The sequence below is a fragment of the Pagrus major genome, chromosome 17, assembly GCF_040436345.1.
Source record: "Pagrus major chromosome 17, Pma_NU_1.0".
NCBI lineage: Eukaryota > Metazoa > Chordata > Actinopteri > Spariformes > Sparidae > Pagrus > Pagrus major.
Window position 1 is genome coordinate 19,320,689 of NC_133231.1, and position 22,663 is coordinate 19,343,351.

The following is a 22,663-nucleotide window of genomic DNA, read 5'->3' on the forward strand; positions in this document are numbered from 1 at the left end:
AATACTCTCAGTAGTGTTTGATAATACTTTCACATAAGTACTATTTTAATAACAGTAGTTTTTAATCAGTCAAAAGACTAATATTTTTTTAAATTGGTGCTACATGATCAGAGGAAACAGAATAAAGGCGTCTTTATATTGCTTGGTTTTGGCTGGGAGGCTGTTTTGAAACCGAAACATTATGGCAGCCAGCAGGACACAAGCAATATCGTATTACAAGTAAACAATACAATAAAATATGCTGTTGAACACTTCAGGAGAGAAATAGACAAACAGGACGGTGGTTCATATTTGATCAGCACTGCCTTGTTTAACAGTTTGTAGTGAGTATTTTTTCAAGTCTGTAATTCTATTTGTACTTGAGTATGCTTAACACCATATGATCAACTTAGTTACTTTTAAAATCATAATTGAGTACCGAGTACAGTTTGAATTAATATCTAAACCTTTCATCTGAATTTTTGTAGCCAGTAAGGCGAACCGATCGCAAACCAATGAAAACCCTCAAACACGGAGAAAAACACAAAACTCTGCAGCAGGTGCAGGTTTGGAGAGGTGACCATGACCACTGAGCAGAACAGAGCAGGATACTTTGCATTTTTACTGAAGTATTATTTTACTGCCAGTAGTTTTACTTGCAATTGAGTCATTCTTTAGTGATGTAACTGTACTTGCACTTGAGTGCAGATTTTTAGTACTCTGTCCACCAGTGGTAATTTGTGCTGTCCTCAATTACAAAATAAAAAACAGAAATAGAACAGACCACTCTCTCGTTAAATATAAAAGAAAACATAACCGTGGTTTAGAAACAATTTATTTTAAGCATACAAGAAGGAATGCCTAAAATAGTTCACACTTCTGTAAAACATACAGACTGAAAGTTCAATAGGAACAATTAAGACCATATGGCGCCTACCTCGGCCAATAAACGTCAAAGAAGAAGAGTTATTGCCTACACAGCAGAGTTATGTACATTATTAAACATATTTGGGCACATTGCTCATTACACATTACATGTGTAGTACTCATGTGCATGCAGAAATCATGTTTCTCAAACACTCTACACAGATATTGTCCTGAACACGTTGAATCCCGACAGAGCCGTGGAGATCATCACACCAGGTATCTGCGGGTGCCAGTGGATCTCCTTGATCTCTGACTGACCCTGGTGCAGGAACAGCAGTTGCGGGGGCAAGTCCTTCAGCCCCTCCACCCTGGCGCCCACGTCAGACGACTCCACTGACAGATCCCACTGGCTGACGACGTCATCCGCTCCCGAGGCGGCGAACACGCTCGAGTCCACGGGGCTCCACTCCACGGACGTGATGGGAGCGCTGTGCTGCTTGAAGTTCGCCACGGGCCGGCCGGTCTGCAGGTGGAGCAAGACAGTATCAGTCGAAGGATCAACACTGATTTATTAATCTGTGTATTTTCTGCTTTATTTTTCACAAGTTGCAACAAGAAAAACACAGGGTTTGGAGTGTGTTTAATAATTGGTGGATAAAAAATGTATTCATTATTAGGCTGACGGCGGTAATAATACACAACTATGCAGCAGGCACAAGATGGACAAATGTTATTGGTTGGGCGTGGCTGCCAAACTGTAAAGGCGTTTTATCATCTGATGGTGTAATAATACATCTACGTAACACTGTTTGTCTTTATTGTTATGACACACACTCAAACAATGAGATCTTCACTCCCTGTCATGCATCAACATGTCGTAACTCATAGCTGTGTTATTGTCACCTGAATTATCTTGCTTACTCATAAGGTACCTGATTTTCGAGAAAAATCAAATTAAACTTTTTGCTCTAGTTTTTTACCTTGAACTGTCGCAGGTCCCACACTTTCAGCAGCCCGTCGTCCCCTCCCGACAGGATGAATGGTTCGCTCCTGTTCCAGCTGATCACATTGATGTCTGATGAGTGAGCTTCACTGGCTGAGAGCATTGAATTGGGCGGGGCACGGATATCCCAGATACGAATGGTCTGATCCACCGAACAAGATGCAAAAACCTGCAGCCAACAAGAGAGTACAGAGTCTGAGAACACACATTAAGTATATCACCACTGGAGAGATGGCCCTTCCATATAACTGGGCTGTCTGTGCAGTAGAAAGACACAAATGTTTTTGAAATTGGTGCTACATGACCAGAGAAAACAGACAAAAAAGGCAGTCTTATTCTTGGACAGGAGACCTTTTTGAACAGGAAACATTATGGTGGCCAGCTAGACACGAGCGATATCGTATTACATCCAAACGGTACTCTAAAATATGTTGTTGAGAACATTTTAAGAGAAGAATAGACAATGAACAGGATTGTGGCTCATATTGGATCAGCACTGCCTTGTTTAACAGTTTGACTGGAGTTTTTTCAGCCTCTGTTTTCAATCGTTGCCTGTTTCAAAGCAGCGCCTCTCGCTCTCGAGATCTGACTATACCGCTTTGTGTCTGTGGATGCACATTTACAAAATTTGGAACAACAATCTTGATAAGCCCTCAAATCTGTCAGATGACACGTTCTGGTGGGTTTCTGTCAGCAAAATAGAGAGAAGTTTATCAGTGTTCATCTGCCTATACTACCAAAATTGTAGTGATACAAAGCTGGTTAAAAATCGGCAAAGTTCCTGTTTGATTGTGCCGTTGGCAAAACTACTGTTTTTCTTGCAACTTATTTTCGTTCTATCCATGTAGTGTTCGAGAGTTGGCTTTCTGTGTTTATATTTTGTATTCAATACTTGTTGCAATCCTCACTGTGTTGAGAAATTACTGTCAACACCAGTAAGGTTATACAGAGTGTCAAGAGCTTCACTCAAGGCAAACCTGCGGTGGTAGGATCCACATACCACTAACGAGTTAGGTGACTTGTTAGCCGCTGCAGAAACTGACATATGTTAGTCTGTTTCTTAATTACAACACAGTGACAGCACATAGCTACAGTGGTAACAGGTGTTTTTTAAAGTGAACATAGTTTCATTCATTCCGATCATTGATGTCTCTGAGCACACCCTGTTCTTCCATCCCTACGCCTGCACAGCACTGGTGAGCTCAGTTTCATGTAATTTACCCTGTGGAAAAATTCTTCCTCGGTATTTGAACCATCCTGACTATTTAGGATCAGTGGGGTGAGCAATGACACCTAATAGGTATGTCCAATTCTTTGCACGTAAGTATTGTTAGTGTAAGAGGAAATCAACACAGACAGATCTACATCTACAGTGCCTCAGTCTGACCCATTACGTCACTATTTTCCAATAAACTTACTGTGGCTTCAGTGGGCGACCACTGCAGATCCTCCACAGACTTGGTGTGAGAGCTGAAAGGTCGTTGATCAATCTGCCAGGAAGTCCCGCCCTCTCGTGGCTCCCACACGTGGATGTTCTTTTTACAGTCTCCACTGACAAGACGACCTGTCAACAAAGTACAAATATGTGCAATTCAGCTTGTGGTTGACAGACACACAGGCACTTCTCTTTTAAAGCGGCTCCAAGGGACTTTAATTTTGTTGACGCTGGCGGCCTCTGTGGACAAAAGCGGTATGAGCACCAAAGAAGTAAGAGTATTTTTCTTTTTTTTAAAAAACACAGCTGTTGTCAATGAGTTAATTCTCCATTTGTGGCTATGTAAGATTAATAACTAATATGACGATGGTGAAACTAAGTAAACTTTGATTTACTGTCGTACCATCAGACTACAGAGCAGCTTCTTTCATCAGGCTGTGAGATCGCTCATACTCAGCACTCAACTCTTTTTTTATTTCATGAGTTATCTAACCTGGATAGGTTGGAGAGGCATTAAAAATTATGTAACTATGCAGAAGTCGCCAATCTTCTCACTGATGGTATCGTTTGCTTATGGAGGTCATATAGAATCATCTGTATTAAATGGAGACTGTCCCAACACTTTCTACACACTCTGACGTGGGTACTGATGAGTCCCACTTTTTTTCTTTGTTGTGGTTGTGCACATTTTAGCCTCTAGAATTACATTGCTGCTATCCATTACGTAACAGCAGACCATCTTTGCAAAGGAAACTATTATGTCTTTTTTTTTTTACCCCTGCTAAGGCGATTGTTTTTTGAGTCCTGTTTGTTTTTTGGGCTGTTTCATATTAAGCAGAATAACCCAGGTTTCAATTAAAATGGGTTAAAAGCCAAGCAAGGGATTTTAGCAGGGATAAGAATCAGAAATATTTTATTGATCCCCGAGGGGGAAATTGGGTAAACTGTATCTGGATGCCTCTGGATTAAAGTGTCGAAAGATGTTTGGACAGGTTTTCATTTAGAAGATAAAATAACCAGCAAACGTGGATGTTGTCACAATGAGATTTGGTTGTCTGTGGCATCGAAAAGTTGCAGCTCGGGAATTTACACAGAAACCTCTGTGTTGGACTACTGTCTGTAAAGCAAATTGAACCACGACGACATTTAAGTTTTACTCAACTTATAGTACACGATGCCAGAGAGGCCTGACTGTATGTGAGTAGTTTGTCATTTTTCCACCTGGAAATTTCATTGCAGGTAGAGGCGACACCTACCAGGTACTGTAGGAGACCAATCGATCGCAAAGCCTTCACTCATGTGTCCTGAGAAACTGAAGAGAGCCGTGGCTTCTTTCTGTTTACTGATGAAAGCAGCCATGGCAGCAGAACTGTGGACGGCTTGCAGCTGAGATTGGAGGTCAAATATTTCTACCTGTCCCTTCTCTGACCACACGGCAGCCAGCGACTGCTCTCCACGTCGGGTCGCCTGAAAATTATGAAGCAAAGTCAGAAACTTTGGATCCTTAGAAGGTTTTCTGATACAGGAGACTGAATGTATTACTTCATCCAAATGTCAGAAATGGAAAATGACACACAACATACTCTGACTCTGTTAATCCCTCCATAGTGAGCCATCATCGCCAGTTCCATCTGTGGCTTCTTATCTTCATCCTCCTCATCATCATCACTTTCTTCATCGCTGCTTTCTTCACCCTCTTTTTCTTTCTCTGTTCCATGAAGGTTATGCATGCGCATGACGAGAAGTCTGCAAAAGAGTAAAACAATGCCTTTTTTAGCAGAGAGTCTTATCACATTGTTTCAGAGTGGTGTATAGTCTGCAAAAGAAAACTACTTGAGAGATAAGAATCTAATTTAGTCTGTTATCTGTATCCAAGTGCTGCGTTTCAGTACAAGACAAAATAACCTACACAATCTCTGAAAATGTTTTGAAAGTGACCCATAAAAAGGGAAAATGACCAGCTCTTCAATTATGTTTGGAACGATGTCAAAACAAAACTGAAACTGTGCAAAAGTGCAACAGCAGATGCCTGAACACTGTGAGCAAATAGACAAAATACTCATTATTCACTAATAGTTAATTCCCTAAAATCATAATATTATGTGCTATACTGTCTATATGGTTGTTGACCATGCCACCTTTACTGATTTCTTCTTTCATCTACTTTTTTACAAAACAGTAACTAAGAGTTTCATCATGATGTCTAAGACTTTTTCATTAATGTCCTCTTAAATACAAAGATGTAAGATAGATGTAAGCTCATGACAGAAATCAAGCAGTTTACCCTGAGGAGTAAACTGATCAATTCATAATTGATTAAGATAAATTAACAAGAGTAACTGAACACTGTGCCTCTAATTATGTCATCTAGAAACTTGAATTTTGGGGTAATTGGCCTCATTTCCATGTCCTGCTTCTTTATACATCTATTTCATTGCATTCCAGTAGCATATACAATTTTTTTTAAATATAATTTTGTATGCTTGAATCTATTTGTTATGGACTATTTTATAATGCGGTACTGCGACTTGCTAAATTGCTTACTGACCTGCACTCAAACATGGGTCTTTTCACATAATTTGGCTAAAGGACCTCTGCTCTATTAAAGCTGTTATGCTGGGAGTTCACTAAAGTTCATAGCATCCAAAGTTCATACTACTTTGTGTATGTAGTTTGTTTACACTGGAAAAGTAACAAAATAAAGTGTGCTTTAGAAAAACAGATTTTTTTTGTGTTGCTTTTATGTGTCCAACTTGCCATTTCATAATATGTAATGGAAAACCAAACATGTAACACGTCTCACATCAGCCAAAGACCATCAGCGTGCTGTATACAAACCAAATGTTGATGTTTATGGTCATTTCAATGCACAGTATTTTAATCCTCACGTGACAAACTCAGACATAAAACCATCTTGATGACACGATGGCTTGCACAGCGTCAACATGGGAATCCACCACTTTTTATGTGAACATAACATTAATATAAATGTTTTGACATAATGCAACTTTTTTTCTCTCTAATAAAAGTAAAGAAATTCATATATCAAGTTGTGCAATTAATTCATATTAAAGTCTGCACACTAGAGCTCCCAAGAACATCCCACATGTGATGCTTTGTCCCAAGCCCTTCATCAGATGTGTCTGGAAAATGACTCTTGGATGTACGCACTGCTATTAACTTTTTACAATTTATGACCCAGCGTTTCTCCCTTTTGTTGCTCTTGCATAAGCAATTAACAGTTAAGACTCCAATTGCTTTATTGGTCGTGGAAAACTTTTTAGTCCCTATCACATAAAGTGTGGTCTCCTTTTTGAATTTAGAGACTAACTACATTTAAATTGTTGTGTTTATAGGCTCACAAAGCCAGATTTCCACAGTTTCCTCCAAATTTTGTTTTGTGTTGAACTCAAGATTGTTTATTACACACCCCTTGTATTGAGAAACACTGCGGACAGTATTGTTAAACAATTTAAGGTGTATGTTTATAATTGTTTCAAACTGAGTTGTTGATTTAAATTTAATTTATTGTACTTTTTTAAAATGTTTTTTCATTCGCACATTTTCACCTGCATTTTTTTCTTGTGTGTGATTAGTTTTTTCCCCGATATGGCTTAAAATATTAATTTAACCCAGTGGTGGAAGAAGTACTCCTAAATTTTACTAAAGTAAAAGTACAAAAGTATATCAAAATATATTTAAAGTACCTAAAGTAAAAATACTCATCATGTAGAGCTGATGCATTAATGTGTAAGCATCAATTCAATGTTGGAGCTGTTAAATGTAATTACTTTATATACAACAGGGTAGCTTATCTTATGTTAACCTATAATAATACATCATGATTTATTTGATAATTATATTTTGCTACACTCACAATTCTAATATTTACAATATTAATGAGGTAATAATACAAACTCAGAAATACGTATTTTTACCATAAGTGAATAAACAAGCTGTTCTCAGAGGAAAATAAGGTCCCCAGAACACTGTTCTGAGAGTTTATTTAGTTTTTTTAGGCATAAAAAAAGTCAGTGAAGATCTTTATCTTCTGATTAAACTTTCTTCTCCAAATCGACACAGTGCACCTTTAAGTACTTGAGTTAATGTACTTTCCATCACTGGTTTAACCTTCTGAACACCAGTGTTGGGGGTTAACACGGGTAATATATTTCTTTATGTGGTAATGGAGTAATATAACACATTACTAATAATATTGCAGCAGAATATTACTACAGTTACGTCATGTAACGCGTTACAATCCGCGTTACTGACCGAAGTGAAGCGTTTATTGGTTTTTAAGAGCCCATCCACACCAACATGACCATATTAATATAGGCTGTGTGTGTGTTTAATATAGTCGAGCCTATAAGTTCTTTATTAAGTCTGTGTGACTGAAATGAGCCGTATTACGTAGGCCTAATGATGAAGCCTAATCCTCTGAGTGCTCTTTAATTTACATTCTTGAATCACATATGCCCATGCACTTATTGTTCTGTGGACTAAAATAAAAAGGCATAGAAAAAAGAGATTTAGGTCTTGTCATGTCATTATAGGCTACATTATAGAAGATATAGGTCTGTTGTGTTTCATATGGCTGAGCCTACAATTAAAAATATTCATCCCCATCTCATAATATATCAGACTTTGATCCTTTATCTGCCTGTTCATCCCTGTGTCCAAGGCCATTTGTTTATTTAAAAAGATCTCGGCTATTTAATTGTTCTATAGAGGTTATTTGGGCATTTTGTTGAAAGTAACTAAAAAAAATTGTGTATGAAGTAATATATTACTCTACATAGACAGTAACATTGTTACGTAATATATTACTTTAAAATGAAGGTAAGTAGTAATATGTATTGTATTGCATTTTGAAAGTAACTTGCCCAACACTTCTGTCCCTGTTGCCTGAATATATTCATTGATACCATCTGTAACCACATCCCAGAGAGGTTTGTTGTAAGTTAATGTAATGTGAGATGGTACCAGCAGCAGCAGCAGCAGCAGCAGCCTTGCAGACTCAGTTTTATGAGACTTGTCATGTTGTGTACCTGTTGCTCAGAGCTGTGTCCGCCTGTGTGCCCGCACAGAGCAGCATGGACAGGGGGAACTGCTCCCTGCCGTCTCCGTCTCCATCTCTCAGGACGTCGAAGCTCAAACACGGAGCACCTGAACACAACCAAGGAAAACAACACTGCTGGTTTCAAGCTGTTACGTAAAGCTATCCGCTAACTTTATCCACCACAGCTGTCTCCACTTGCCTGTTTGGCACTCGTGGTACATGCGGTACGCGGAGCGGTCCATCTCCAGCTCCTCTCCGGGCTTCAGCGGCTCGATCCCGGGGACGTACACCTTTTTCTCCCCCTCTCCGTCCGCTCCTTCCGCATCCATCTCTACCCCTTCATCCTCGTCGCTGCCGGCTTCGTCCATCTCCTCCATCTCGCCTCCTTCCTCGGCAAACGTGTCCTCATCGGGCGCAGACATCTTGGCAGTCTGCTTACTTCCGGTATGCTGCGCGGCCACGTGGTTTAAACACCCAGCTCTCTTCCTCCCCCTCCACCTCCTCCTCCTCCTCTTCCTCCCCCGGCTGCCTCTCTGTCTCTCCTCTCTCCCCTCTCTCTCCCCCCGTTTACGGGAATTCAGCTGGCTTCTCTGGCTCTTGGCTTCCTGCTGCCAGGAAAAAATCAGACTTGCAAATATTTGTCTCGGAAATTGCCCAAACTTCACTGATTAAACATACATTTTTAATTCGGCCCGATATCAGGAGAGTTAAGTGGATTTTCAGGGTCGTCTTCCTCAGCTGGGAGGGCAACATTTGTTTCAGTAATCAGATGGATCAGTCCCACATTTTGGGGTCATGTGCTGACCCGGGACAGGATATCCCGCGTGCTCCCAGTGAGTCAGATTATTGCATTTAATTCTAGTAAACGCAGTGTGTAGTACAGCCTGGTACCCACATGAACACACAGCATAGATATTTATCTGTAAGTGACAGCTACTTGGAAAAGAGCACCGTCCACAGTCCAGAAGAACAGCACTTGGAGTCTTTTATGACATTTTTGTTTGTCCAATTTTTTTCCCTCCTCACACTATGATTATCTAACCCTTCTGTAATTTGTACGTTTATCCAATCCTTCTAAATTATAACACAAATTGAGTGGAAAAAAAGGTCACTGAAGCCAAAAGTATGTTCCCATTGTGGCCAAGGCAAAATACCTCCAGACTTTAAGGATTAAGAAATTACAGGGAGCCTCCTGTGAGTACAATGATGCACATATCATGCGTGGGTGTGTACAAGCAGGGGCAAGTGTGAGCACCGAGTGCTACACTTTTGTTACTCCTTTGCTCTTGACAAAAGTCAGAACCTCTCTGGAGTCTTTCTTTTTTCCCCCATTCAGGGCACATTCCTCCCTCATCTGCAACTCGTCTTTCAGTTTATATCAGAGTTACAAAATAGTTGTAAAAGATTTCTACACCGGGACTGACTCTTAAAAAGGACCGGCAGTGATGGTTGAGCTCACACGAATGTGGGCTCCAACACAAGCTCTGTGTCATGTAGCAGGATTGCAAAATCATAAACAAAACCTAATCTCTTCTTGCAGTTTGGACAGAAATATAAGTATGCAAGTTTTCTTACTGACAAACAGTGGAGTGTGCAGGAAATACTCTCTTCTCTGTTTTTACTGAAGCAAAAATAGCCATAACATGAAAAAAAATACTCAGTTACAAGTAAAAAAAGTATGTGAGTAAGTATCAAAAGCACTTACAGCATTTTCAATTCTATTAGATTATAGATCTGTTGATGTTTTAATGCCAGCGAGCTATTATTAACAGCTTAATAAACTGCTGGGTAGTTCAATTTATAACAATGCAACACATTTAAAATAACCAGTAACTCCAGCTGTCAGATAAATGCAGCAAAGTGAAAAATACAACATTTCCCTCTGAAATCTGGTGGAGTAGAAATATAAAGCAGAATAAAATGGAAAAACAATATTTTTCAAGAAAATATTTCATGTCAGAAATACTTTTAACCACATTTTAATATTTGCCTTTTTTTCTGTGTCTGAAAATACATATGTCCACTCTGGTGGATGTTTTGAACCATCACAGAAAAAAACAGTACAATAAAAACGTTATTAAAATCAGGATAAAAGTATTTCAAACACCTTATTAAGTTGAAAGATTTTTTTTCTGTGAATAAGAGGATTTGACAGTTATTCCAGGGGTACCAGAGGCTTTGTCAAAATGACGAAGACATACAAAGATAGTCATCAACAGGAATTGTGGACCAGGCTTTGAGGATTTACTAATTGTGATATTGTTCTCCAACAAAAAGGTGCAATATGCAAGAACTGGCATCCTGTCGAATTCATACTCAAAACAAATAGGGGGCAGCAGATCACCAAATAACAGCTAACTGTTGCTACCGTTAGCTAGTTAGCTTTGCAGCAAGCAGTCCAGACAGATTGGTGGTTACTAACTTCAATAGATATCTCCGCAACACAATACATGAACGTCATAATGTCATAATGTGGACGTTCTTTTGATAATTTCAGTTAATATTTTAATGTTTTCAACTAAAATTCGTACACATTGCACCTTTAAATGGTTCAAAATCGCTTCAAAGCATCTGCATGAAAGGGTTAAATGTACTTAGATACTGTCCATCACAGCAAAGATCACAATAAATATAGCTTACAACCTTTCAGGATATTATGTTCTGGTAAGTTAAACCCAAAATCTGCATATATCTAAATGTCTTTTAATTTACAATATGTACAAAAGTAAACGCCCATAGACTGTAATATCTTACATTTTACACAACATTCATTGTAAACAGTGATGAATTCCACATCAGCAGACGATGGCTTATGTGCACTGGCTTGCTCAGCATTTATCTCTTGTTAGCGTACAGAGCATAGCTAGCTGGAGCTCGGGGCTTGCTCTAAGGAGGACGACGGCTATACGTTTATATGTGTGAGTTGCAGAGTCACTGTTGGACAGAGGACTTAGCTATGTGAACTAACTTTGGACATTAACTGCAACCGGTGCACGTCACTTCATATAACAAAGCTTAACTGTATTACCACACGAAGACACAAATATAAGAGAAAAAAAAAACATTCAGTTTCTTCCAGTGCCAGGAAATGTCTTGCATTTTGTGTGCATCATCAAAAAGACCCTTTTCAGTAACTATGGCAACAACCACCAGTAGAGTCTGAGTAGCAAAGAGCTCCAGAGGGAAGCGCGATACGACAGGGGCGGGGGACCACTGTTGGACGGCGGCTGCGTTATGTCAATCATCTTGACAGGCTGTACTTCCTCCTCACCGCTGATAGCTCGGGTGGTCAAGAGTCTGGCCCTCGATGGACCGTAATCCTTCCTCTCAACAGAGGGGGGCAAAGTGGGCAGGGAGCAAGTTTCAATCGAAGGTTCGCATCCAACCTTGAGCCACTGAGCAAAAAGTTCTGACGTCAGGTTGAGGAGTTCTTCAGGAGAGGAAGATAACGGGGAGAACTGGTCCAGGTCCGTCTCCTCCTGGAACCTCTGTGATAAGGAAACAAGGATTAAATTAATATTTACAATTAAAGGTAAACAAAGACACATTCAGAGAATCTCCAGTAACACAACGCTTATACATGAATTAATGTTTGAAGCCAACATTTAAACAATCACATACCAAATAACCAGAGATAGTTCTCTCCTTCATGTCTTTTAAACTTTCTTTAATAGAGTAAAATGAGACATACATATAATGAGGCATATTGATAATATATATTTGAAAAGAAAAGCCTACCTCTGTATTTCTGTTCCTCTTTATAATTCTCTCCAGTGTCTGCTTGATATCGAGGATTAAGGAGTGATTTAGGTGCTCGTCCCAGAGGTTTCTGAGGAGCACATGCCAGGAATCCAGGAGGACTACTGCAGCAGGGAACACACAACACTGCAGGGGAAAGGTAGAGCAATACAACAAGCCCAAAGTTAGGTTTCAGTGTGCCAAACACATGTGACAAATCACCACAGGAACCACATCAAATGCTCAATTACAGAAGCGACTCAGTGGTACAATAAACTTTTCCTAAACCGAGCCTTTACGAGGCCTGTAACAGTAGTTGAAGATGAGGTAAATGTTAATGATTATCCTGTTAAAAAGTGTGTTTCAGGACAGAGGTAATTCGCCTGTACATGAAACCTCACTTCCCCTTTTTATCTGATAAGGAACTCACCGGATCAGTGTCACAGAGCATGTTTCTGGTGTAGTGGTGCACTAGATAGTAATCTTTAGGAAATACTGTCCGCTGGAAGAGAAAAGAAAAAGAGAAAGATGAGAATAAACCCACAGAAAATGAAATAAATAGTGTTTATACTGTAATGACTAACACATTGAACTGTACTAACTGAGTTTGACAGGAACAATGTGTGATTGATAACTAACTACAGAGGTGAAGCTACTCCCTTGGCTTTGTAGAGCCGCGCACGTCAGTCGTAAACTCTGTTTATCATCTGATAGCTTATCAGGTGACAAGGTAGGGCTGATTATTATCATTCGAGTGAGATCGTCACCTCTGACTATCTCTCTATACAAACCAAAATAGATCAAGAAATGATTGTATTCTTTGGTAAGAAAAAATAGAAAATATCTGTACTACAGAGAGGACACTTCTCATTTTGGAAACAACAAAAGGACTAAGAAGAAAAATCATGAAATCAAATGTTTTTAACTTACAAATCCAGTCGGATTGGAGTCGATGGTTGTTTTAATGTTTTTCACTCCCTCCATTTCAAAGCCACATCCACCACATTGGACAGTCAAGAGTGATAGCAACAGCAAAACTGTTCGAGGCATGAGTAAGAAGGAAAGAGACAGAACACATTCAGATAATTGTTGGAAACTTTCTGTGGTTTTGTTGCTTGTTCAAACTGAAAACCTACTGAGAGATGTTACATCATTTCCTGCCTCAATTAGCTTTTTTTGTGCAGAAAACAACATGAAAACATGGTCCGTCGTTGCAACAGCTCTAATTGCGTTTTAGACACACCGGAAATGCTATTGTAACACCAAAGTGACACAGCAAATCAGATTAGATTCACAGATTAAATTAAGACTCCAAAAAAAAACCCCATTCTGATATTTTCTACAGACTTTAAGAAGAAAGTTTCTAAAAAAACACTTCCATGATCTTAATTGTTTGCATCTCACCTGGCAGTGACATCCTTTTTATCTTTCTAAGAATGGACACTTCTCCATTTCTCTTGTTGACAGCAATCACTCTGCAGACGGGTTTCTGTGTCAGTCTGTGAAAGGCAAAGTTTCCTCCTCTGTGGCTTCTTGAGGTCTTTGACACAGGGTGCACTGCTGTGTCTTCTTCTCCTTCACGGCCTGATGTTCAGTCCTCTTGTGGACATCCCTTATACATTCCTTTCTTTTGAGTTCCCTTGGTACTTTCCAAAAAATGCCTCATTTATCCTCTCACGCCATTCTGCCCTCTCACTTTGGATTTTCCCACTAATGCCTGAGTGGCTGCAGCCTTTTCCTATGAAAGCTTTTGTTGTTGTTTTACTATTTCTCTTTCCCTTTCCCCCCTCTCACTACTGACCTAGAATCTTTCCTGAACAGCCTAATTTGAATCACTCGTCTAGCTGGTTAATGGATAAAGCGGGAGAGACATTGGCCTGCTCTTCTGTCTCTGCCTCTGGCCACTCTGTATCCACACTCAGCTCAAAGTGAAAGTGCTATGCTGGATTGCTTGTCTGCTCCCTTTAAGTCTCGGCCCCTCCCACCGCCACACGTTTTCCCTCACTATTGACTTACCCGGCTCCCTCCCCCCTGCTCCCCACATTCCCTGACACCCACCCTCTTTGCCCCTATCCTCCCCCCTCCAAACCAGGCCCAAGGAGGTTTAGTCATGCAGTTGGAGCGTATGTTTTTCATTTGGACTCTCCCCCACACCTCTGTGCCTGTGTGGATCCACTGGTCTTTATCCCTCCAGAGTCAGTGCGCAATATCATCCTGTTTAATCATCACATGATCTGCCTTCTTTTTTTTTTTTTTTTTAAATAAATCACAGAATCACATTCCCTGAAAAACAGGATTGCAACACTGCATTGCCAGAACTTGCAAGTCATACCATGTGTGACAGCTTTCTGTACTCATTACTGTTAAAATGGCCTCCACCGAGGTGGATGGTGTGATCGTGTGATGTCTAATATTGTGCATAGCTGTCATCATCTTATTTGTAATGTGTTGCTGTTTCCCCTCAGGTTATGTGGGGTGTCAGGAGAGGAGTTAATTACTAATGAAAGGCAGGAAGTTTTTTCCTCGTTTCACAGAGGAATTGTTCTTGTATTTGTCCTTCTTTTGAACACAAGCCAAAGGAAACAAGACAGTTTTCCAATGTCCCTTCTCCGTTGACAGGGAAAAGGAAACTAGAGAGCAGCAGCCTCACTGCAAGCACTATATTATAACACTCCCAGAGGGATCATCAACTCCAAACCTCTTCACCTACGCTATGTGCTTTAATGATAGCTACAAATATCCTGTCATTGTGCTGTCTTCCTGTTCAAACATCACTTGCATATTGAGGGAAGTAAATATGTAACTAATCTGTGGAGCTGCTGCAAATGACGTTTGTGCTTTTTCTAGTGAAACTTGCAAAATGAAATCCAGATTTGAGTCAGAAAAGAATAACAAAAAAACAAGTCACACTCTATTTGCAATTCTGAGCAGTGGAAAGCTACAGTCAATCCTAATATTTACAAACTGACTTTTCCTTGCAATTTGGACTGCAACCTGATTTGTATTACCTACACAATAACTACACAAGTAAGAAAAAAAAGCCCCCCCTCTGAATTTAAACAAAGCCGTATGTTGCTGAATTTTATTGACTCAAGTCTGCAAGCTTCAGCAAAGCAACAGGCTCAAATAACTCTGGTATGAAAAAAAAAACCCCTCAGCTTTTTAGTGGATCTGTGTGCAACGGGCTCATTAAGAAGCCAAAATCTTGCTGATGTGGTCGGCTGTACTGGAGCAGGGCCGTGTTATGCAACCGTTTTGTGGATTTAAGGACACCGTCAAACCTTAAAAGAGTGTTGTCTTACACCACTTGAGACTTGCTGACTGCCGGCCACTCAAACAAGTGAGTGGGAGCTGGCGGAGAAAAGCTGCTTGCCTTCGATTCACTCCCTTTATGTTCTTCCTGTTTGCCACAAGATGGAGCCAATAGTGGAATTTAAAACGAAAAGGGCGTCAGAGTGACCGTTCCAGTTTATTTATTTCATTTTAAAACATCAGAAAAAGAGTAAACAAAGTGCAAAGTCTGTTTGTAATAAGTTAAACTTTACATATTAATATGTAGAGGTACAATAATTCCCTTTGACAAACAACAGCCTCATACATTATCCAAACTGGCTGAATGTGTTAATCTGTGCAGGATAATAATCAGGGTTAGGAACAGTAGATTTCTCATTAATTAAAAAGACAATAATGGATGAGCCAAAGCATTTCTGTCATCCATTCACATTCCTCTTTCATCCCACTAAAAGTCCCAAACAGCCCAAAAAACTGTTGATGAAAATTCCTTGCTTTCACTTTCCTTTCTTTAGTATTTGCCCCTGTTTTCAGCCCCCTTTCTCTTCACCCCTCCTCCTCCTCCTCCTTTCTTCACCTCTCTTTGTCACTGGCTGGGGCTCCTCTCCCCTCCTCGCACTGCGGTCATTAAATGACTCTTGTAGGTTTTGCTGAGTCCAGTCATCCAGAACTTTAGCAGCCTGACGTTGTCCTCCTCGCCTGGCCCGGTGGCGCCGAGGAGGGCCAGAACCTTCTGGGTGTCCTCCCTCCCTCGCCCGTCCACTTTGGAGAACTTGAATAGAACTTTGACCTTACTGGAAGAGAAAGAGAAACAGCTATTAGAGGGCTTTCATAGGGAAATTTGTGAAAACTTGCTAAAAACCCAGGTGGTCTTTGATTTAGAATGAATGGGTTTTACTCACTTCATCCACTCTTCCTTCAGACACAACAAGCAGTGAGATACGACGTCCACAGACAAGTTCTCATTCGACAGAGCCACCTCAAGCTTGTTCAATAACGTTGGACCTGGTAAAAGAGACAAAGACTGTTTGACAGCTTATCATATGATTAGTAAACCACAGTATAAGTACAAACTGTTTTAATACTTATTTACAATGAGGTTGTTTTTTGGTCCCTTTTGTTCACTTAATCTCAAAAACTTTCTGGATGAACGGTTTTGAATCAAAGTTGGTGAAAAGATGGGCGGTAGGCCAAGAAACACTAGTTTTTACAGGTGGACTCAGATCCTGGGAGTCTTTTAAGGATTCCTTATCATTGTGGACCGGGACATGTCTGAACATTTTCTGATTTTCACTCTCACTTCTGTTCTTAGTTAAAGGTTGAAGAAATCTGTCCCACATAACTCATAATTATGTGTACCTTGATGCGGATTTAGATATCAGATTCAAATGTCACAACATTTTCTGTGATTGGATAAAATCAGTTTAAAGTCCTCTAACCTGTTGGGCTATGTATCCACCTAGATTGTAGTGTTAGTTGCAGAGTTTTGGAGATATCTGCCTTCTCTCAAATATAATGGAACTAGATGGCACTCTGGTGGAAGGTGGAAATCATCACGTGGTTACTCAAGATAATCCACAGACCCTGTTGTTGTGAGCTGATTCATGTAGGAACTATTTTCTCTTTCTACCTTATCACTGTGCACAAGGAAGCATGCTACTACTCATGGACCAGAGACAAGCTAACTAAGCTAGCAGACGTTATATCTTCGCTGAGGAGGGCACCATTAATGTTTATATCCTGCGTTGTCACGACAATGAGCCTCTTGTCCATGAGTACATGCACGCTTCCTTCTGTGTAGTGGAACGGTTGCCGGGTGTAGTTTGGTAGAAATAAAATAGTTCCTACATGAAACTCTTCACAACAAGGTCTGTGGATTATCATGAGTAACTGGGTCATGACTTCTGGAAAGAGACATGACTGTTGAGTTTTTCAAATGTATATTTTTAGAGCTTTGAGCTCCTCAAGCCGAGTGCCATCTAGTTCAATTATATTCAAGAGAAGGCAGACATCTCTATGGCTGATATTCCAAAACATTGCAACTCACACCAAAACAATCTAGGGATAAAAAGCACTACAGGTAAGAGGAAAACATTTTATTTTTTATTTTGGGGTGAACTTTCCCTTTAAGTTTGTGCAGCATTGGCAAAGACATCTCTTTGCTTTTAAAGCTTTAACCAGGAGAAAGTGAAAGTGGCAGCAAACCTACAGTGACTATTTATAAATGAAGGTACGTGCACTCACCCCTGTCTGTGGGCTGTGAGTTGGCACTGCTGATGGTGAACTGATAAAGTGAGGAGATATCGTCTTCACCCATGGCTGAGATCTGACAGCCTCTCTCTGAAGTGACATCCACCAGCACTGAAAACTCTGCAGGACAAACAAAAGGAAGTTTAAATCAGTAAATTATGACCTGCATGCACAAGCCAACGGCACATACAGAAATCTATTACAGTTTAAAGACTCTCTTTTACCTGAGGAGCTGACGTGAGTTGGGATAGGAACATCTGGGCTGAGACCCAGGAAGTTGCATTTGTAGGCCTCCTCATATTGAGCACTGTATGGCACAGATCGCACACAGCCCACCGGCAGCAAAGACTGATGGGAAACAGGACAGAGATTCAGATTATAAACATGCTTGAAGTGAGCGTGTTAATGGCCTCCCAACCACTCACTTATTTTGACAGATAAGTATCTTCTATAGCTGATATTTTGACACAGAATACACAGGTGTAAATAATAAAATTAACGATGGCTAAATTCCATTTAGCTGCTTCAGTGTCCTGGTTTGCCATTGTTAATGTTATTAGTAACACCTGTGCAATTTTCCACTATGATGAGTAAACATGTCCGCTGTGGAAAAGGCCTGGGAGGTATTAGAAAGCATGCAACAATCTAACTGTAACCAATTTAAAAGACAGAAAAAACTATATTAAAAATAACAATGTCAAATGGATGACATACTCAAATATCTTTCAACAGTAAAAAGGAACGTTTAACAAAAACAGCTGCATGCTCTGTCTCGTTTGTGCTTCTTACATAGGGAGTTCAGGGGAGCATGTACAGGCAAAGAACATTTTCAAGGCGTGTAATGTTAGCATAAATAATAATATGTCTTCAGGCGAGCATTGGCTCTTTATGGAGAAATAATATCTGAAACCCAAACCAAACATTGTCACATGAGACAATATTTGTAATTAGCCATATTTCATAACTACTTTTCAACCGCAGCAACATGAAACAGTGTTTAATGTTTACAACTGTGTCATACCACACTGCATTTTACTAATGACACATTATTTACATTGTGGATAACTAATTAAGACCCTCCCAGGTGTTATCACTTGTCCTAACATGATATCTCTCCTAACGAGGCAGAAAAGGCCAAACAGTAGTAGAGTACCTTGAGCACTGTAAAAGCTGATTGGATGAGCCCGGGGTCTGCGCCTCTCCATATGACCTGATTTCCCATGAGCACATGCCACACCAGCTGACGAAACTCAGCAGCCCCGAGAACCTGCAGAACGATTCAGACTTTGATGTACAGCATGTCACAGATACATATGAGCTAATGTAAAGGTGTGAATTGACCAAAATGTACGAAATTTATATAATTAGAAGGAGAAGAATCTCAGTCTTTTTTCAGTTTTCTGTCAACTTACATAGTCAACTTAATATATTTCTGAAGTTTACCTGTCTCAAATGCCTCAGTGACCTAAATTTGGGACCAGGTAACTCATCCAATTTTGCATGATCACACAGGAAGTCGAGGCCCAGCTCGCTCTCTGATTGGTGCCGCTGTGACTTTGCAGCGCCTCCTTCTGCTCCTTCCCAGCAGCTCATTTCCTCCTCTTGCTCTTTGGGAAACAAAGTGACATCAGAACAGAAATAGCGATGACCAAATGCTTTCATGTCTTGGTTTATTGCAAATTTGGGGGAATTCCAAGGGAGATTATTTTACAAAGAGCAGACTCTGTGTCATGCTCTCTATATAGTGTAATGTGGTTGCACAGTATTCTCTCTTATCAGTGACTAATTTCAATCCCACTAAAGAATAAACTACAGCAACACAGCACACAATGCACTTATTCAGGCATGCATCTTTTTTTAAAAAACTACTTTTATGTACCTGCCTTTTTATTTGATGTTTTTTTTGTTTTTTTCTGAACTTATTTATCTTGTCTGTGTTCTTCTTCTATTGTGTGTTATTGTTAAAAGCACTTTGAGTTGCATTTAATGTATTTCTCTGCCTTTTTATTGTTTTTTTTAAATCTATTTTTATGAACTTATTTTTATGTTTTTTCTTTTCATATTGTGTTTTATTTTTAACACCATACTGTAAAGCACTTTGAGCTGCATTTTATGTATGAAAGGTGCTATACAAATAAAGTTATTATTATGATTACTAATGAAATAGCTCCGCTGTAGTCTGCACAATATTAAAACTATATACTATATAAAAAAAAAATGTCATTTTTTATTGTACTGCTTTCATATTATTGATAATTGTAATACTTTTATTTTATTGTGTTGTAATTAACCCCCGTTAATCACTTGGTAACTATGATTCTGAAAAGCGCTACAGAAGTAAAGTTTATTTAATGACAATATTGATATAAGGGAACAGGGTATTAAAATTCCACAACCTAAGAGCCTCGCTGGCCGGGGAAATCAAAATCTTTTAATCACTTGATCTCGACTAAATATTGTGTAAACGCCATCTGGAAAAGGCTGTACATTTGAGCACAATGGTTAAATGAATCACTTTGTTTTCGTAGCCAGTGAGCCTCTGCACTGACTGACCCAGTGAATCAGACTTTAACAGGAGACTTTTCAGACTGATGATAAAACCATGGCACATTGTGCAAACACATGACATCTGCTGTCTGATATCATCCTCCATCAGGACAAGGCAAGACATGTCCAAGCATCACCCAAATAAATGATTTTCCATTTTGTGACAAGTTTTCAGTCACCGGAAATCACGGGCTGCATTACTACAATTACATTGCTAAAATAACATGCTTAAACAAGCGTGAGATGGGAAAATACAAAAGTTTCCATTACATAATAGTTTAAAACATCCTGTTTGATTAGGGACAATGTGCCTACCCGTCTGTCTCTCTATTAGCACCAGCGTGTCCTCTGTGGGGGCTCCCTCCAGCAGCTTCTCTGTCAGACGACTCCCACAGGCCTTCAGCAGCCTGGAGACATCCACATGTCCAAGTGAGTGAATACAGGAAAAAAGACAACAGCTTGTATGCCATAAAGTGCTTCAACATGCAAATTAGTATTCTAGTTTTGAGTCGTATCCCATTTTTGATCACATCTGTGATATGGTCCCTGTATACATGATCTTAAAAGTATCCATTTCTGATTGTCTGCCAGCAGGCATGTCTTGATCTCTCACCATCTCAACCACTGATCTGTATGTTTATAAACCAGGATAAGGTTTTTACATGCCACGGTATCCTAGTTTCTATATGAGTAGTCAAATTAGCACATCCAGGTTTCTCAAAACCAGGATATGACTCTACATGCCCAAGAATAAACGGGGTACTAACGCGAATGTAAACCCACTCATAATGAACTGAAAGCATATAAACGCACCAGCTAAAGGAGGAGTGCAGGCTGGCCCAGAGATTGGGATGCTGGGTAAGAGAAGTTAGTGATCGTGCTGCATTGCCACTCCTTTGGTGTGGAAACACTGCAGGTGAGAAGACACTGTTCATCCTCACTGCTCGCTGGGGACAAACTCCTTGTTCATTGTCAAACACCTGATGGAGTAAAGTATGAAGACATTAGGCAAACTAACAGATACATGCCTGTGGAATCAGTTAATGTTTCTAAATATGTTTTTATTTGAGTAAACTGAAAAAAAAAGGCATGAAGTGGACATGGCACCCTACCTTGAGGGCAGTGCTTTGCAGGCTCTGGATTGTGAGTCTGAGGTGGCGTAACAGAAAAGGCCAGGAGTTGATAAGGTAGATCCTGTCCATTGCTACCATGACGATACTGTACCAGCGCTGGAAGCCCCTGGCGAGGCTGTCTTTGATAAAGAACGTGTGCGAGAACACAAAACCGTGCTGCTCATCTCCAAAGAAAATCGGGCCTTCACGGCCGGGACACACCTGACGACACAGACAGAGAGAGAGAGTGGGTGGCAACAAGGGAATAAGAAAATGTAATAAGTTATTCAGTGTATGGGATGTGTGACTCACACACACATACATGCAGACGTACGTCACTGTTTACCTCACAGCTGAGGCTGCGTACGCATGCCTGGCGGACCACGCTGAACAGCTGCGGCTGTCTGGGATGCTGGTGGCTCAGGAAGCGAATGCCTGTTTCGTCATCAATGCTCATGAAGCCAGGGTGAGATGCAGGAAGGGATCGACAGCCCTATGAGGTGAGGAGAAGAGGGAAATTAGTACTTTAATACAGAATACAGAACTATGAACTCACTGCATAGAAAAATATAGGTATATCTATAGTTTTACGATGTAGAAGACATGTGAAGAGAGGGGTGGTTCAGTTCACTCACGTCACACATTTCCCCTCTCTGTGTGGCCGAGCTGTTGGCCCTCATGGTCAGCCCTTCTCCTTCCCTGTCACCATCACGGTCCCTGTCCCCTGGCACTGGGGCACCTGTCTGGGATGAAGGGGACGGGGATGGAGGGTGCAGTGCTTCAGTGCAAAACAACGTCCGAGGGCCATGGAGCTCACAGAAGTGACAGAGAGCAACCAGAGCATTCATCTGAAGAAGGGAGAAAACACGGTTTTCAGGTTTTTACAGCGCTGAATATGTTTGAAACTGATATGTGCAGTAACAAGCAGGTCATAACATAACATCTGTTTCTGGTGAGTCACTGACATTACTAGGTTACACTGTTATTACAGCTGATGATACCAGATAGTCTTACCTTCAGCCAAGTACAACAAATGACTGGTGCTCAGCGCGGCTTCACAAAAGGACGCTCATCGCCCGCAACGTTAAAAAAAAGCCGTTTTACACAAAGCAGCATATCGAAATAGTCGCACAAAACAAACAGAAGTCTTCATTTAGTCCGTTATCGTAAAATCCATGACTCTCCGCGTCTCATATTCAGGTTTTCTTCACTTTTTGTTCTGTTTTCTTTCTGTGCAGCTGCTAACTGACAATAACACACAGTCACGTGACGCGCAGTCACGCGCTCGGGCTCAAATGACGCATGGCGGTTAACGGCGCTACTTTCCCCTCAATTTTAACCTTTAAATCGGTAAAATCTTGATTATTTTTTTAAGCAAC

General features: G+C 40.3%; 3 protein-coding genes across 7 annotated transcripts; all 3 read right to left on the reverse strand.

The window, feature by feature from the left end:
* Positions 1–798: 798 nt before the first annotated feature.
* Positions 799–8,792, reverse strand: grwd1 (glutamate-rich WD repeat containing 1). Its single transcript, XM_073486189.1, has 7 exons — positions 8,546–8,792; positions 8,336–8,453; positions 4,868–5,030; positions 4,541–4,751; positions 3,268–3,413; positions 1,827–2,018; positions 799–1,369 (listed from the first exon to the last, which is right to left on the reverse strand). Exons 1-7 carry the CDS (start codon positions 8,766–8,768, stop codon positions 1,061–1,063), a joined length of 1,362 nt encoding a protein of 453 aa, XP_073342290.1. The 5' UTR covers positions 8,769–8,792; the 3' UTR covers positions 799–1,060.
* A 1,155-nt stretch (positions 8,793–9,947) lies between these two features.
* LOC141011391 (uncharacterized) lies at positions 9,948–14,020 on the reverse strand. Its single transcript, XM_073484537.1, has 5 exons — positions 13,489–14,020; positions 13,015–13,121; positions 12,515–12,586; positions 12,085–12,231; positions 9,948–11,834 (listed from the first exon to the last, which is right to left on the reverse strand). The coding sequence occupies exons 1-5, from the start codon at positions 13,499–13,501 to the stop codon at positions 11,481–11,483; spliced, it is 693 nt and encodes a 230-aa protein (XP_073340638.1). The 5' UTR covers positions 13,502–14,020; the 3' UTR covers positions 9,948–11,480.
* Positions 14,021–14,345: 325 nt separating this feature from the next.
* On the reverse strand, positions 14,346–22,562 carry flcn (folliculin). 5 transcript variants are annotated; one of them, XM_073485588.1, is made up of 13 exons: positions 22,299–22,562; positions 21,920–22,132; positions 21,631–21,777; positions 21,285–21,506; positions 20,986–21,152; positions 20,488–20,579; positions 19,069–19,232; positions 18,779–18,892; positions 17,850–17,973; positions 17,620–17,745; positions 16,278–16,380; positions 15,953–16,169; positions 14,346–15,484 (listed from the first exon to the last, which is right to left on the reverse strand). In XM_073485588.1, the coding sequence occupies exons 2-12, from the start codon at positions 22,130–22,132 to the stop codon at positions 15,962–15,964; spliced, it is 1,680 nt and encodes a 559-aa protein (XP_073341689.1). In that variant the 5' UTR covers positions 22,299–22,562; the 3' UTR covers positions 14,346–15,484; positions 15,953–15,961. The 5 variants fall into 5 exon arrangements, with proteins under 5 accessions (XP_073341689.1, XP_073341691.1, XP_073341688.1 ...); XM_073485590.1 differs by lacking the exon at positions 14,346–15,484 and having other exon boundaries at positions 15,535–16,165; positions 22,299–22,560; XM_073485587.1 differs by lacking the exon at positions 14,346–15,484 and having other exon boundaries at positions 15,535–16,169; positions 22,299–22,560.
* Positions 22,563–22,663: the final 101 nt, after the last annotated feature.

Coding starts and splice junctions, on each gene's coding strand:
- flcn (XM_073485586.1), bottom strand. CDS start 22,132: ATGAATGCTCTGGTTGCTCTCTGTCACTTCTGTGAGCTCCATGGCCCT. Junction 21,778..21,919: donor AGAGAGGGGAAATGTGTGAC/GTGAGTGAACTG, acceptor CTCACCTCATAG/GGCTGTCGATCCCTTCCTGC. Junction 20,580..20,985: donor CTGCACTCCTCCTTTAGCTG/GTGCGTTTATAT, acceptor GGATGTCTCCAG/GCTGCTGAAGGCCTGTGGGA.
- grwd1 (XM_073486189.1), bottom strand. CDS start 8,768: ATGTCTGCGCCCGATGAGGACACGTTTGCCGAGGAAGGAGGCGAGATG. Junction 8,454..8,545: donor GTACCACGAGTGCCAAACAG/GCAAGTGGAGAC, acceptor GGTTGTGTTCAG/GTGCTCCGTGTTTGAGCTTC. Junction 4,752..4,867: donor GAGGGATTAACAGAGTCAGA/GTATGTTGTGTG, acceptor CATAATTTTCAG/GCGACCCGACGTGGAGAGCA.
- LOC141011391 (XM_073484537.1), bottom strand. Junction 12,587..13,014: donor ACTCCAATCCGACTGGATTT/GTAAGTTAAAAA, acceptor TTTCTCTTCCAG/CGGACAGTATTTCCTAAAGA. Junction 12,232..12,514: donor TGCTCTGTGACACTGATCCG/GTGAGTTCCTTA, acceptor TTTCCCCTGCAG/TGTTGTGTGTTCCCTGCTGC.